The sequence below is a fragment of the Lissotriton vulgaris genome, chromosome 7 (assembly GCF_964263255.1).
Source record: "Lissotriton vulgaris chromosome 7, aLisVul1.2, whole genome shotgun sequence".
Classification (NCBI taxonomy): domain Eukaryota; kingdom Metazoa; phylum Chordata; class Amphibia; order Caudata; family Salamandridae; genus Lissotriton; species Lissotriton vulgaris.
Genome location: NC_141695.1, coordinates 425713649 through 425730080, shown reverse-complemented (window position 1 = coordinate 425730080; position 16432 = coordinate 425713649). Strand labels below are relative to the sequence as shown.

General features: G+C 39.8%; 1 protein-coding gene across 1 annotated transcript in view; it reads left to right on the top strand.

The window, feature by feature from the left end:
- RASIP1 (Ras interacting protein 1) overlaps positions 1-16432 on the top strand; it is a 284208-nt gene that overhangs the window by 123548 nt on the left and 144228 nt on the right. The window contains exon 4 of the mRNA XM_086930409.1: positions 2129-2520. Within this exon, the coding sequence (XP_086786535.1) occupies positions 2129-2520 (392 nt within the window). The remainder of the gene's footprint in view (positions 1-2128; positions 2521-16432) is intronic.

Sequence of the window (16432 nt, the reverse complement as noted above, 5' to 3'; positions counted from 1 at the left end):
GAACCCAAGTGAATATCCACATATTTCTATGGTATTATTTATTGACCTTGCACTAACTGTAGTGTTTTTACCTCGGTGTCTCTTTCTGTCATGTCATAAGGGTCAATAATCAAATAACATCAATTTCTATAAGGTTATTGGGAGCAAATGTCATTTGATATTACCCTAGTTCAGCACCCCTAGAAATCACTCTTGTTAATCGATGTCCTGGCTCCATGCACTTGGTTGCCCGTTACAATGGTGCCCATCTATAGTCACACGTTAGAGGACATTACAGACTTCAATTGGTTAGTTACAGTTATCAGCACTGTGTACATCCTACAACGCCCCAGGAGTATGATCATTTTGTTTGAACTGATGGGAGATGCATTATGGATCCAGCGCTGCCAATAACAATATGCACTAATTCCAATGTTTTTTAAAATTAATTGCTGATCTAAACCATGAAGCCTCCTAAAGTAATTTTTTTCCAGTTAATTTGAGATGGTTTGCAAACACAAACGAAGTCTATGGTTTGCTGAAAAACATGGTTTGCAAAAGCTTTTTGCTGCGCTGGTGAGTGAGTCTTAGGGAATAGTACGTTTATGGTCAGTGCACAGTGAAGGTGGAATATCCAGGATGTAGATTTCCTCGAACCTTGTTCCATAGGACACGCGCATGTGATGGAGAACCTTAAATTTCGCTTTTTAGTCCATCGGAAGCCAATCCAGTGCCTGCTAGATGGGTTGAATGCTCTTGTTTTTTAAAATTTTAAATCTGGCAACCTGGTCATATACTTGCTGATAAGTTGATCAGGTTCGGGAGGCATGTGTAGAAGATGTATTGTTTGTTCAGGGATGGAGTACTGCTGGATGTGATAAACTCCATCCAGTGATCAGTGTGTTGAAGATGGAGGAGCTCATGGAGAAATCATACTTTACAGCTCACTACGTTAAATCAAAGCAGCACCATTAAACGCTAAACAAATTACCTCAGTCAGTCATTCATATAACATAGAGCTCTATTTTCACTGTGCTGCAGGATACTGTAAACTTGTTGTGTTGAGATGACTTGTGTTCTTGCGGGTATAGTCAATAATTAGCTATTCTAATTCTCTCCCGGTCTAATCTTGTCTCTCTTCCATCTTCTATTTTCGTCTATCCCAAGCTCCTTATTCCCAATCCATACCAGAACCTTTTCAGTTTGTTCCCTGACTTCGAAAGACACAACATTCTTGCTAATTTGTTTATAGCTCTCTGTGCTCGCCAGCCCAATACTCATTTTCGCATATATTTTCTCTGTTATGTGTTCTGCATCACTATCTTTATCTCTTTCTTTCTTCAATCATAATTGTTATTTTTCCCTTCCTCGGCCCCTCACTCCCATGCCCACTATTCTTCTGTCACTCTGTTTTAGTCTCGTTTGTCCCCTGCTATTTCTTTTTTCCTGATGTATTTTATTTTTGCTGCCCTATTTTTTTGGGGTGTTTTCCCTGGCTTCCCACAGCACCTGTTTTCCTGCCTCCACAACATCTCTGCCTACAGTTTTCTTTCCAACTCTTTCCCTCCAATGCCTTTTTCATGCCTTCTCTCTATCACCGTTTTTCCTCACCAATTTTCTGTTGTTCTTTGTCTTCTTTTCTCTTTATAATGTATGCTTGCTTCCCCGTTCTCTTGGCCTCTTTTTCAGGGCAACTGGTCCTTCTCCTTCATCCTTTCTCTCCTGACTGCTTTCTTCTGATCGATTTTCTCTGTGTTGCATATGATCGTGTGTTTCTTTCCTCTTGACTGCGCTACTGAAAGCAATCCTTTTCTTTGATTCTTCTCTGTCATCTTTTATTCTCTTTTTTTAACCTTTTTTTCGGTGAGTGTTGTCTGTCTTTTTACTGACCTCTTACACTCCATTGCTTCTTTCACTTCTTGCATTCATCCAGGGTACCTTTTTAGCTCCTGATCACAACCTTTCTCACAAGCGAATTCCTCCTAATTGTTTCCCTTCTCTATGTCTTTCTCGCTGTCATTTTTCATTATCCTGCTAATTTTTCATCCTTCTCCCAATAGATCTTTTTTTCCTGCCCCTTTCTAATTGTTTATTGTTACTGCACACCTGATTTTGCCTGCTTTTCCTTTACTTCTTCCCACCCTCACAGGTATCAATGCACAGGCCCGGAGGCTTCAAAAAAGCCGTTCCCGTGCTGCTTCTGGTGGCAACACCCCGGTAAGAGACCGCGAGGATAGGCTTTCGCTGCGGCGCAGCATCAGTGATATGAACCTCAACACCAAGAAACGTCGGGACCGCAAGAATGTCAAGAGCATGGTGGCTAATGAGGATGATGACACAGGTCACGGCACAGAGCCCATCCTCCCAGATGGGAACCCTGACATGCAGACCTCTGGTGATAGCGGCATACGTTCTGGCAATGCTGACGAAGTTCTAGAGCCCGTGGACACTGGTGACCTAGAGCGCCTGTCCCAATGCCTGATACAGCCACCTACAGAGCTCCCCTACTTCCTGCTGCTGCAAGGCTACAATGAAAAGCAGGTGAGTACCTGGGGAACCTACATGTGTTTTAGATTTTATAACAAACACGCTGCTGTAGGAGGTTTGCTAATGATCTAGAAAAGCAGCACACGAAGGGAGATAGGTCCTTGGTGGGGCTGAGGGAGGGCTGGACCCTATATAATTCAACACAACAAACTCTGCCCCCTCTCTCAATGACTTTACACTGGGGACCAAATACACATTGACTTTGAATTTAGTCCGGTATGTTTATTTATACCTTTTCTTTGAACAATTATTTAAAGTTTTTTTTGGCAGAAAGAGAATACAACATACAAAATTATTGACAATTTGACTCAAACCACAATTAACAAGATGACACTTACAAACTGTGCGGAAAGGAAAAATTCAAGTGTTACATCCAACAAACGATATACATTACAGTGCTAAACCATAAACATTACAATGCGACAATTTATATGAAATACAAAAGAGTTATCAAAAACAAATCGATCTATGAAGAGAGCCAGTTCAATACAAGAGCAACAAAAGCGTAAGGCAATTATATTTTTGATAAACACTCAATGTTATGATTAGCTCTTGCTGGGTTTGCCGACGCGTTTCAAGTTTGGGCCAAAGGTGTCCAAACTATCATCAGGGCTCTTGTTATTCTTCTGTTAGGATGTAGAAAAAACACGTTTTAATACAACCAAATGGCCTCTTCTAAAACGGTAGCACCGTTTGGATAGAATTAAAAGTACCTGAGTATTGTTATGAGGTTGGCCTGTGAAGGTTTCTATAGGTGGACCAAATCCTTTATTCAGGACACAACCAGGAATACTTCAATGACAGCACCAATCTGGGAAACAAAAGGTGTTGTCTGTATTTACAATGCGTGGTCTTGGGTGTAACATGACACCCTGTTGATTTTTGCAAAAACAAGGGATTTATAGAGAAATTCATACCTTAGGTTGAGCGGTCTTGTAACATAAGGAGGGGGCGGAGGAATATCTTTTCTTTTGAATCCTGTGTGGAAAATACGCACCCATTTGTCATATAAAGGGATACTTAAATAAATACACGGGTATTTATATGATCGACAAAGTTGTCGTACCTGTCACTTTCTTCACTGTGGGGCAGCGGATAATTCTCCCTTGTGCCTCTGAGAACAATGCACTAGTGAGTGTATAGTTGGTTATAAATTGCACACATAAAGTTTTCACACATAAAGGTTTTTCTGTACGCGGAACGCAATTTCGCACGTACCTTCGCACCACAAATCCCAGAATGCACTCTCCCCCAAGCAGCGTTCCCTTAAGTATGGTAGAAATGGCCACCGCTCACTTAGACTAACAGCGAGCGACCCAGAAGCATCGTGTCCACGCAGCGCAAGCAAAAGATTTACAGAGGTGAGCAAAACACACGGCCGCGCCGGCCTGTTTTGATTATTACATCTTGTGTGACTCCCGTTTAGTAATCACCTACGCGTCTTTTCAGATCACGACGGTTCCGTGACTGCAAAGCGCCGAGTAAATAAAACAAAGTGACCTTGACTTTCTACAGCCCTGGCTGGGGCCGTGGACTGGGGACGAGAGGTGGTGCCGCATTTAGCAAGAGCGAAGGTACGTGCGAAATTGCGTTCCACGTACAGAAAAACCTTTATGTGTGAAAACTTTATGTGTGGAATTTATAAACAACTATACACTCACTAGTGCATTGTTCTCACAGGCACAAGGGAGAATTATCTGCTGCCCCACAGTGAAGAACGTGACAGGTACGACAACTTTGTCGATCATATAAAGACCTGTGTATTTATTTAAGTATCCCTTTATATGACAAATGGGTGCGTATTTTCCACACAGGATTCAAAAGAAAAGATATTCCTCCGCCCCCTCCTTATGTTACAAGACCGCTCAACCTAAGGTATGAATTTCTCAATAAATCCCTCGTTTTTGCAAAAATCAACAGGGTGTCATGTTACACCCAAGACCACGCATTGTAAATACAGACAACACCTTTTGTTTCCCAGATAGGTGCTGTCATTGAAGTATTCCTGGTTGTGTCCTGAATAAAGGATTTGGTCCACCTATAGAAACCTTCACAGGCCAACCTCAAAACAATACTCAGGTACTTTTAATTCTATCCAAACGGTGCTATCGTTTTAGAAGAGGCCATTTGGTTGTATTAAAACGTGTTTTTTCTACATCCTAACAGAAGAATAACAAGAGCCCTGATGATAGTTTGGACACCTTTGGCCCAAACTTGAAACGCGTCGCAAACCCAGCAAGAGCTAATCATAACATTGAGTGTTTATCAAAAATATAATTGCCTTACGCTTTTGTTGCTCTTGTATTGAACTGGCTCTCTTCATAGATCGATTTGTTTTTGATAACTCTTTTGTATTTCATATAAATTGTCGCATTGTAATGTTTATGGTTTAGCACTGTAATGTATATCGTTTTTTGGATGTAACACTTGAATTTTTCCTTTCCGCACAGTTTGTAAGTGTCCTCTTGTTAATTGTGGTTTGAGTCAAATTGTCAATAATTTTGTATGTTGTATTCTCTTTCTGCCAAAACAAACTTTAAATAATTGTTCAAAGAAAAGGTATAAATAAACATACCGGACTAAATTCAAAGTCAATGTGTATTTGTTCCCCAGTGTAAAGTCATTGAGAGAGGGGGCAGAGTTTGTTGTGTTGAATGATCTAGAAAAGGCAGGTATGTTAGTCAACATCACATTGCAACAAGTCAAGGCCCATCACAGTTGTTGTAGGTCTGAATAAGATGGAGGTCTGCTTGTAAATGACTCATTCCTGAGCTCCTCATACAATGAGGGTGTGTCCCTCTACTCTTTTTGGGCAATGTGACCTTTTCAGCCTGTAGGCAGAGCACTCTACCAAATTGGTGATACTGGCTGGAGGGTTACTGTCTCATGTTGGGGCCCTGATCCTATCTTGGCGGATCCTACAAACATAAACAACACTATAATTAAGTAGCCTTTAACTAAGAATCAAGTAAACACCTATGGGCTCTAACTAAGGAACCATTTCGAAGTCTTTCAATGGATCTTCAATGGAGTACACAATCCTGAACCACCCGGCAAAGCACATCAGGTAACAAGAAGGACCTGCTGACCAAGAAAGCATGTTCTGATACTGTGCTTCAACATCACTAGATAGATTAATGCTTTAGAAGCAACAGAGTCTAAGGGTGTTTGATTCTAAAGTGTGTGCATAACACTGTCTACATAAGCGCACCGGATTGTGAGACAGTGTCTTGTATACTTTCTAGTGGCGGTAATAAGGGTGTGGATTGTGTTGAACTTGAATGTGGTGTGTTGATGTTTGAAGTGGAGGCAGCTGAGCTGCTGTTTTTGTTTGTTTAATAATTTTGTATTGAGTTTTCAGAAAAAGAAAAACTTTATCAAATGAACACTTTGTGAATAAAGTATAACAATTAATATATAAGTGGAAAAAATACAAAACATGAGCAAATAGTTTGAAAGAAAAGAGAAGGAAAAGAGAGAAAGGAGAGAAGAGAAATAAGAACAAGATATATATATATATATTAATATTATTATTATTATTGCATTTATTGAGCGCACAGCTACCCGGAGGTTTCCCGGCGCTTGCCTTGGGAACCCGTCCTGGCTTTTCCCTGTGAGATAGGTGAAAGCCAGGGATCCCGCCGCAGGGGGGCCGTTGTGGAGATTAAGCAAGCTTAATGCCCAGAGTTGCAGAGTGAGAACCCATGATTAGAGCAGGCACCGAAGCGAGAATTATCGAGTCCGTGGACATTTGAGCTCAAGACGCTGCCGCGTCGGGAATTGAAGCCTGGTCCCGGGTCTGACCTCAGCTTCCGGGTCTGCCTGCTCTACACCGTGAGCCACAATTCTCTATATACTATACTATATAACGGATATATCAAAATAGAAGAATAATAAGAAGGTAGAAATTAAAACGGAGGTGCATATTTAGAACTATAGGAGATAACGGGTAGCCAAAGAAGGTCAGATTTAATTTTCTGAGAAAGAACAAGAGAAAAAACATTAGCAATTCTGTGCTCATCACAAATATAGTTCCACCAAGTTAATGAAGATAATTTAGAATTATCTTTCCAGCAGGACAAAATCACTTAAAATGCTAGACCAATAAATGGATCAAACAACAAAGAAATAGGAGTAGAATCATTCAAAGCTGGTGAGAATGAACCTAGAAAAATATTTTGCAGTGATAATGGAATATTACATTGAAATATTTTTCTACATTTGGACCAAATAGACTGCCAAAACTTCAATACATTAGAACAGTCATAAAGTTGATGAATTAAAGTCCCCGTGGACTCAAAACAGGACCAAAAAAGGGACAAGGAAGTAGGAGAAAACTTGGATGTACAAACAGGGGTAATAACAGCTCTACTATAAATAAAATATAGAGATTGAGTTATAAGAGCGCCAATAGTAGTTTTAAATAACTTGGACTATAATTTATCCCAAGCAGAAGTAGAAAGCGACAAAGATAAGTGTGTTTCCCAAACTAATTCTGTATGAGATTTAGGTCGTTCAGTAACAGGCAAAATACTATATAACGGTGTGCGTGGAATAAGTGTGGGAGAAACTGAAGGGAAATTGTAGAGGTTAAGTAGGATTGCAAAGCTGTTGATAGTAAAAGGTATTCATGAAGAAATGAGTCAGGTAAATTATATTATAATTGTAACTCAGAGAAGGGACTAACAGAGTTATGCCGAATCAATTGATGAATAAACATAATTCCCTTCTCCTTCCAATGTTTGTAATAAAATGGTTTACATTTATATTTGAGAAATTTATTATACCAGACAGTAGGGGACAAAAAACATTGAAAAGGATCTAGACCATCAGACAAAATATTATGTAATAAGTATTGGGAATATTTAAAAATAGGATTATCTGATATGAAAGTACAATTAGACATGTAAATTATGTTTCGAAAGTAAAATCTTTTAATAGGGAGCGCTCAAAAACAATCCAGCAAGGGATAGGGATATCAGCAAAATCATAAGTTAGGGCAAAAAACTGCCGAATTAAAAATGCAGAATGATAAGATTTAAAATCGGGAAAATGCACACCGCCTTCTGTTTTGGGACGTTTGAGTTTCATAAGAGCAATGCAGGGTTGTTTTTTATTCCATAAAAACTTTGTACAAATAGAGTTAATTTGTGAAAAATATGAGATAGGGATCCAAAAAGGTAACATAGATAGTGTATAAAGGACATGTGGCACAATCATCATTTTAATAGTATCCAATCTACCCCACTTAGATAAATAAAGAAGGGAAGAAAGAAGGAGTGACTGTATTTTAGTAAATAGTGTATTGAACGTAAAACTAATTGTGGTAGATAAAGTAGAGGAAAACCAAATACCAAGGTATGTAATTTTTGCTGGGCACCAAGTAAAATTAGTATCATTGAACATATATTGGTGACAGAGAGAGTTCAAGTTTAAGACTTCTGTTTTAGAAAAGTTTAACTTATAACCAGAAATACTGGAATACAACTGAACCTCATCCAAAAAAGGAGGGAGGGAGGTATTGGGATTACACATATATACCAAAATATCATCAGTGTATGCTGACAGTTTAGTTTCTATGGAATTAAGTGTAAATCCAGAAATAAGTGTATTATCACCTTAGCTGCGTGTAAATATCCCTCCCCAGTGCTGCGCTGTCCATTGGAACTAGTGCTGAATGGACGTCCAATGGACGTGCGCAGCACTGGGGAGGTAGCGCTCGTGACGACCGTTGGCTGTCAGCAGCGATTATGAGGCTAACACAAATATGCTCAATGAAGGGTTCAAGACATAAAACAAATAAGAAGGGAGAAAGAGGGCAGCCCTGGTGTGTACCCCTATGTAAAGAAAAAAAAATTAAAAACGGTAATGCACAAAAATACTAGCACGGGGACAAGAATATAACAATTTAACATAAGAAATAAAAGTTGGACCAAAACCAAACCATTGAAGTGTATTAAACATAAATTGCCAGTGTATATGATCATTCGGCATCTAAGGACAATGCTGCAAGTGGTAACTTAAATTTCTTCCTGAAGGAGATAACATTAGCAAACATACAAGCATTGTCCGCAGCCAATCTGCCCTCAACAAAACCAGCTTGATCAGTTTTGACCAATGGTGGAATAATATTCTCGAGTCGAGAGGCAAGGATTTTAGCCAATATCTTGCACTCATAATTAATTACTGATATGGGACGATAGTTTTTACAGAGGGAGTGATCTTTGTCAGGTTTGGGAATGAGAACAATCAAGGCCTCTATAAAGGAACCAGAAGCTTTAGAATCAACAAGAAATGAGTTTAAAAGGGACAAAAGTTTGGGAGGAAAAATAGAGGAAAAAGTAGAAAAGAAATCACCAGAAAGACCATCAGGGCCTGGTGCTTTTGTTTTTTTTTAAAGATTTGATGGCATCAGTTATCTCTTAAAGAGTAACTTCTTTTTCTAGTAATTCAAATTCATCAGGTAGCGAGGGGGGTTTAGGTAGACCTGAAGAAAAGGTGTGTAGATTTGGACTAGAGGTATTCGTATCATCAGAATATAATGATTGGTAATAATCATGAAATGCAGTAGCAATATCCTCATCAGAGGAAACTAAGTTGTTAGTAGATTAATTTCAAATGGGTCCAATACTTTTATGTTCAGATTTAATTTTTAAGTAATTGGCCAGCATTTTACCGGCTTTGTTTTGACCCCCGTGATACTTAGACTTAATTTTAAGAAGGACAGTACAAGCATCAACTGTAGCAAGTTTGTTAAGAGCAGATTTGGCCCTAATTAATTCATGAAGAACAGAGGGAGATCTAGAACTAAAGTAATTATGTTCCAACAGTTTGAGTTGTTGTAGTAAAGCTGTATACTTGGCCTTTGCAATTTTCTTATTTTTTGTTGAATATGAAATAGTAAAGGCACTGAAGGAGGCCTTAAAAGCATCCCAATTATTAGGAATAGAGGTGTTTGAAGGATTGGTAATAGTAAAAAAAACGCATTAATAAAAGCAGTAGCTTCAGTTATAAAAACAGTTTCTGATAACAAAAAATTATTACGTTTCCAATAACCAAATTTGGAGAACTCAGGGAAAGGTCAAGAACAGAAATGACAGGCGCATGATCAGAAATTAAAATAGATCCAATCTCCGAGGATTGAATAGATGGGAGTAAGGGTTTACTGACCTAAATTTAATCAATTCTGTAACGGGTATGATGAACATTAGAAAAAAATGTAAATTCAAGGGAATCAGGGTTACAGGTCTTCCAAATATCATATAATGAACGAGAAGTAATGGCAGATTGAAATGATTTATGGGACTTAACTGGGTTGAATTTGCACTTTGATTGTCTATCAGAAAAGGAATCCATCCATTGGTTAAAATCACCAGCAACAATAATATTGGGGCTATCAATGGAGGAAAGTAAAATCTTAATACTATTCCAAAATTCCGAGTCTGGCTTAACAGGGCCATAAATATTCAATAAGACAAGTTCTTTATGTTGTATAACAACCTTAGCCATTACCCAGAGTCCATCAGTATCACATTGCGTAGATAACATTTGTGCATGCAACAATTTATTAAATAGTATAGCAACACCCCCTTCCTAATAGATGCAGAAGAATAAAGAACTTGACCCCATTGTCTCTTTAATTTAAGCGATTCTGCTTCATTACAGTGCGTTTCTTGAATGAATGAAACATGAGAATTTAATTTAGACAAATGAGTGAGTACCTTTTGTCTTTTGACGGAGTGTCCAAGACCACGAACATTCCCTGTAACAACATTGCACATATTGGAGGGATGAAAGGGTAATACATGTTGGAGATGATACACTTCAGGGAAACAGCTGGAAGGAGAAAAACACCACTAATGAGATGAATAAAAAAAACTAACTATAACAATAAACAATAAACATAGTCACATGCAAGATGTAGAATATCATCAAGCAAAAGGAACACATATAAACTAATAGAAAAAGGATAGAGACAAAGAAGAAAAAAGGAATAGGAAAAGGAGGAGATAGATCAAGGAAAGAGATCCAGGTCTAAGAGGAAAAGTTAACGAATGGAGCAGGGGGCGCAATAGCACCGAAGACAGACGGAACAACAGAGAGAAGGATATCAAAAGGTAGAAATATGAACAACCATAAAGAATTTAGAGAAAGAAAAGGAGCAAGGAAATTAGAGACGATGGGAAGAACCATCAACTGATTTCATTGAGAGACTTTAGACAAAAGACTTCAATTTAGAATGATCATCAAAAGAGCGTGTTGAGCCCTCATGAGTTATTTTACACAAGCAAGAATGTAGAATGCCATAACAGATATGCAATTGTCTCATCTGAGGACGGAGAGCCAAAAATTCCTGTCTTCTTGCATTAGTGACATTGGAGAAATCCTGTGACAGATAGACTTTGTGACCAGACCATATGAGGCGACGCTTGACTTTAGCTGCTGAAAGAACACGCATGAGATCAGTAAATTCCAGAAACAACATTATAATTCCTCTGGGTCTTGAAACATTTGATTGAAAACGTCCAAGGCAATGTGCATGTTGGATATTTAGTGGGAGTTCTGGAGGAAGATCCAAAAGTTCTGACAAAATCTCTTTAGGAAAAGAAGTAGAACTGGGCCCTCAAGATTTTCTGGTAGTCCATAAAGGCGCAGGTAATTACGTCTGTTACGATTTTCAAGATCCTCAGTATGAAGCTTGAGACATTGGATTTCCTGCTCTAAAACAGGAATCTTGGTTGATACATTGTGTAAATCACTGATTGCTCCATGTCAAACACCTTAGCTTCCATAGTAATCCACTTGTCTTCTATTTGTTGGAGGTTCTCATTAGTTGAGGACATAAAAGATTTCTACCCCCTAACCTCATCCAGAATGGCATCAAGGGTCCTTTTTAACCCTCTTGGGCTTAGTACCTGAAGAAGATGCTCTGACAGAGATTGGAACTTCACTAGCCATCGTGAAAGGATGAGAAGGACGATATAGAACTTTTAATAGAGGTCTCAATCTGCCCATAGGCTTAATAAGCACACAGCACAAATAAACGAGGGCGCATAAAAAATGCCAGTTAATCAGAGAAAAATTTCACCCTCCGTCTGCACTGAGAGAGGAAAAAAGGTGCACAGCCAACATCCATGAAAAGAGTCAATGTAGAGAGATAATAGAAAATGGAGTATGAGGCATCTTCATGAGGTAAGTAGTAAGGGATAAGAGGTCAAAAGATCATAATGTGCCACATACTATTGAAATAAGCAAAAAAAAAGAAAACGTTGCCATACGTTTAGGAGATAAAATGCTAGTTTATCACAGAGGAGGAGCTGTGCAGCAAGGACAAAAAGGCAGCCACACGTAGTTACATGAAGAGGACTCAAGGAGCTCTAAAAAAGAATTAAAATGAGCACAGTCTAAAGAATATCCATGTATAATAACACATTATCTAACACTGTTGCCTGGAAGCACCAATTTCAATACAAACGCAGTGAAGAACTCCTATTTCTGTAACCTCTACACAATAGTTTCCATAAGAAATATGAAGCACTGCATTCTATGAAATGCACTTGGGTTGTTCCTAAAGAGGAGTCACATAAGAAGCAGGTAAAATGAAAAAAAATATATAAAAAAAGAGAAAAACAATTTTGCCATGCGTTTAGGAATTAAAACAATGGTTTTACCTCAGAGGAGATCAGGTGAGGCGACCGGGAAGCACAAAATGGCGGCTGCTTGCGTTACATGAGGGAAATCACTGCTGCTGCCGCTAGGTCGCAGCTGACCGCATTCAAAGTCAGAACGGCTCCATATGCTGCTCTGACCATTCAGAGGCATAAATCTAGCTCCTTATTGTGCCCAATGCCACAGAAGAAGACTGTAGGTAAAAGAAGAGCTCCTATGTCCGAACGGAGCTCAGGTGAAAGCCGCCATCTTGACGCGGCGCTTGACCACGCCACCCTAGCTGCTGTTTCAACATCTCCCCTAAGGCAGTGCATTCGCTGTCTCCTGCAAAATATATTGTATTCTAATATTGGGATAGAAGGCCACAGTTGGTTGGCTTTATTGTCACTTTCATTTGTTCCTTATTGGTCAACTTCAATATGCGTCCTTCCTCTTTGTATGTTTTCCGTCCCCTGGAGCAGGAACGCATTACTTATGTCCTTTCACTATTTCTTTAGGCACTACTTTATTCTTGGTGTTTATGCACTCTACGAGACTATGTATTTTTCACCCGTCTCCCTTGGGTACTTCTACACCTCTGCATTCCTCCCACCCTACCTCCTTTTACTGCCTGTGTTCCTTGCTACCACCAGCCTCCCTCTTTCCATTGTCAGCGTTGCTTGCTACCACCCACCGTCCCTCTTTCCACTGCCCGTGTTACTTGCCCCCTGCCTTCCCTCCTTCTGTTGTTTGTGTTGCTTGCCACCACCAGCCCTCCCTCCTTCCATTGTCTGTGTTGTTTGCCCAGACAGGCCCTCCCTCCTTGTGTTGTCCTTGTTGCTTCTCTAAATAGCCATTCCTATTTCCATTGTCCATGTTTTTTGGCTTCATCTGGCCTCCCTCCTTCCAATGTTCGTGGTGTTGCCCTCACCCACTCCCCCTCCATTGTCTGTGTTGCCCCTCCCTTCCTCTGTTGTTGGTGTCGCCCCCTTAACCTGCCATAACAAGACAAAAAGCGATGTGATGCGGTCAACGCTGGCCATGTCATAACACTTTTTCCCCATATCCTCCAGTGTTGCCTCCCTTCACCCTCCTCCCACCAGCAATAAAAAAACACTAAGATGCAGCAGCTGTACAACATGGCTAAAAAAAACTTTGATGAAGCCTAGACATTTCATAGGCTACATATTTTTTTTGCCAATGATTGTTTCTACAAACAACTTTCCAAGTGCATACTATGTTGGATAAGAAATCTGGACATTTCACAGCATTTAGAACCAACTCCTCTCACCATGCATCCGCTTGTTTACCAGAGGTTTGAAGAACACAAGAAATAGCCATATAGTCTTCCATGCTGTGAACTGTATGGGTGGATTTAAGGGTTACTTAACCCTTTCATCAAATATTGGGCTCAATATCAGTTTGGATCAAATATATTAATATTCATTCACTAGCTAATGAGTGATACACATTGGCTGTGAGATCAGTAGAGGGTTTGAAGCCTTGCTGAAACCGAGGCTGATGCATGATGTCCCTGTGTATCCCATAGCCCAACCAGGCTTTTAAAGGGTGTCTTGCAGTTTTCCTATAGTCCAGGCTGCCTCCTTCCTGCTTTTCAACTGAAAGACCTGTTCCTGAACACTGTTTAGTGCTTGGAAAGGTCAAAGGAGGTAGAAGTTCACATTTGCAACATGAGAGACCATGGAATCTTCATAAACAATGACACTAGCAAGGTTTATTTCCTGTTGTTTCCTGCATGGAAACCTAGACTTTGGTGCGAGAGAAAATTGAGATGGACTATGCATTAGGGAATTCCTTAGACTTCCGCAACAAGCCAAGGTCTCTGAAATTTCAGTAGGGCCTGGGCCAAAAGCCCTTGAAAACGGCGGCAGTGGCTTACATCTGCATAGTCTGGAGGATTCCAAAATAGATCAGAGACAAGCATTAAAGTACCATTGGGTTATTATTAGCACAGTAGACAACTGATACTGCGTACATTTATTTCACGTATATTCATGTATTTCATCTATATTTCATCTATTTTAAGAGTTTTTTATAGAACAAACATAGTGCCTTCCAGTTAATTCAGAATTGATAATGAAATCATAATGAAGTAAATGCATTGTACACTGTGAGGAGAACTATGAATAACAGTTGTAACGAATACCAAAATGAGAAAAACAAACCTAAAACTTCCCTAGACCTGACCCTAATTTGTATCCTAATTCTAATCACAACCCTAGTCCTAGCTCTTCCCCTGCAGTACATATATAGAGAATCCTGGACCCCAACACAAACCATGCATTTAACTGCAACTAAATCTTACTCCCAACACACACCATTCACCTAACCGCAACTAAATGGTCCATACATATGAAATATTTTAAAGATAAAAGATTTTGTATACTGACCAATGTCAGGGAAAGGGCAGTTTTGAGCATGGGATTGAAATCCAATCAACACTTTTCTGAGACAGCCAAGTGCGGGAAATCCATGGGCAGTGACGCACAGCTGGGCTAGTACCCTGCCCATGCAACTGCAAACTTATAAACACTTAAGGCTTAATTTAAATGTTTGCGTCATGTATTCTCCATCACAAGGAAGTATGCATACAGCCAGTATAATAGCCTGCTTGCCCAATTTATATGTGGGAGGACCTATCTGTTTGGCTCTGGCAATGACTACAATCAGGATGGGCGGACATATAGCAATATTTTTTACTGTCTGTCACCGCCAAGCAAACCCTGGCAGTGAGGGACAGTATAATGAAAATAATGCCTCCCTCATCATGGGAAATGACTCTCATGGTGAGGGGAGCATTACTTTTTTTATTTAAAAAAATAAAAACCCTGTTTCGGGAATTTCTTTTTGAAAATTAAAAAAGAAAATCTGTTTGGTGTAGGTCTGTGTCATGTTGACACAGCTCTGCACTAAACAGTAAAATGCATTGGCAGTGTCTGCCGGGTTGTTTGCCAAATTTTAAATTGGCCCTTAGCAGGCTCCCCTAGGAAACCATACTGTTCAGGCCTATCTTCAAGAACTCTACGCCCATTTCCTTTTATCCTTTTACAAGTAGGAAACGTTCTTAAATACTGTTTACACTCACTAAAAGATGGTCCTATAACTCTGCTTGAAGTGAGGATAGGCGCCCTAAGCCCATGATGTCGGCAGACCACCTTGGTCCTGGCTAAGGAATGGCCTTCATTTGGTTACTATTATGCAGTCCTTCCTTCGTTATATTGTTGACAGCTATCAATACAGGAATAAAAGTCTTGGCTCAGACTATGTGCATGACAATTATTCAACTCTGGCCAGCCTCATACCATTTTCAACAATGTCACCTCTGTGCAAGACCCCAATGTTTTGCTTGGAATATCATGCAACTATCCTTTTTACTTCCCAACACGTTAGCGACGCATGTAGTTTGTGTCCAAGAAAGGCGGCAACCTTGTGGGTTACATTTCCAGTAGACATACAAAAGATGATGGAAGGAATGCTTACAAATAGTTTACACTACTAGCAATCAATCAGGATAGCATTCCAATCCATTGTTTTTCGCCCACTGTGCCAATCAAGGCAGAGGACTCCCTTAGGGTAATCAGTACTGATCCTGCTCCTCGTGGGAAGATACCATCTCGAACTGCCAGACCAAGCCTTTCTGTAAGAGGGTACGAAAAATCCTAGACAGCTTTCAGTATTGTTAGACTTCGTCAGTGAATCATAATTTTGGATCCTGTACCACAACACGCAAGGGACGCTTGTCTTGGGACTTCCTCGGCCACTTATTGTGTCCTGGCAAAAACGCAGATTAATCCAACAGCCATGTGCATGGTACATTTCCAGTATCACACAGGTTGATGTCCATGCAAGGAGTAATTGCCTTTGTGGAGTCGGTGTGTCACCTGCTGTACCTGTGGGAGCCACCTCGAAAAATGAACTGCTTTTATGATGCCAAACTTCAAATGTAGTCAACCTCCATCCATTGGTATGGGAGAGGTGGAATACCTCTATATAGGCATCATTCTAAAGATTGCAGTAAAATGATGAGGCAGTATGAAATGGGGAATTACCAATACCATGGGGTTCAGTTTTTTCGGGTGTAGCATTACAGCATCAATACCAGTTCCTAAAATCGGAATGGGGCATATTGGTTTGATATAGTTTGTTTTAATCAGTTCTGAGCAGCAAAAATTGGAGTGTTGCAGTTTCTCATGCACATATAGTTTCCAAGAGTTTACTTGCCAAATTTATGTGGGGA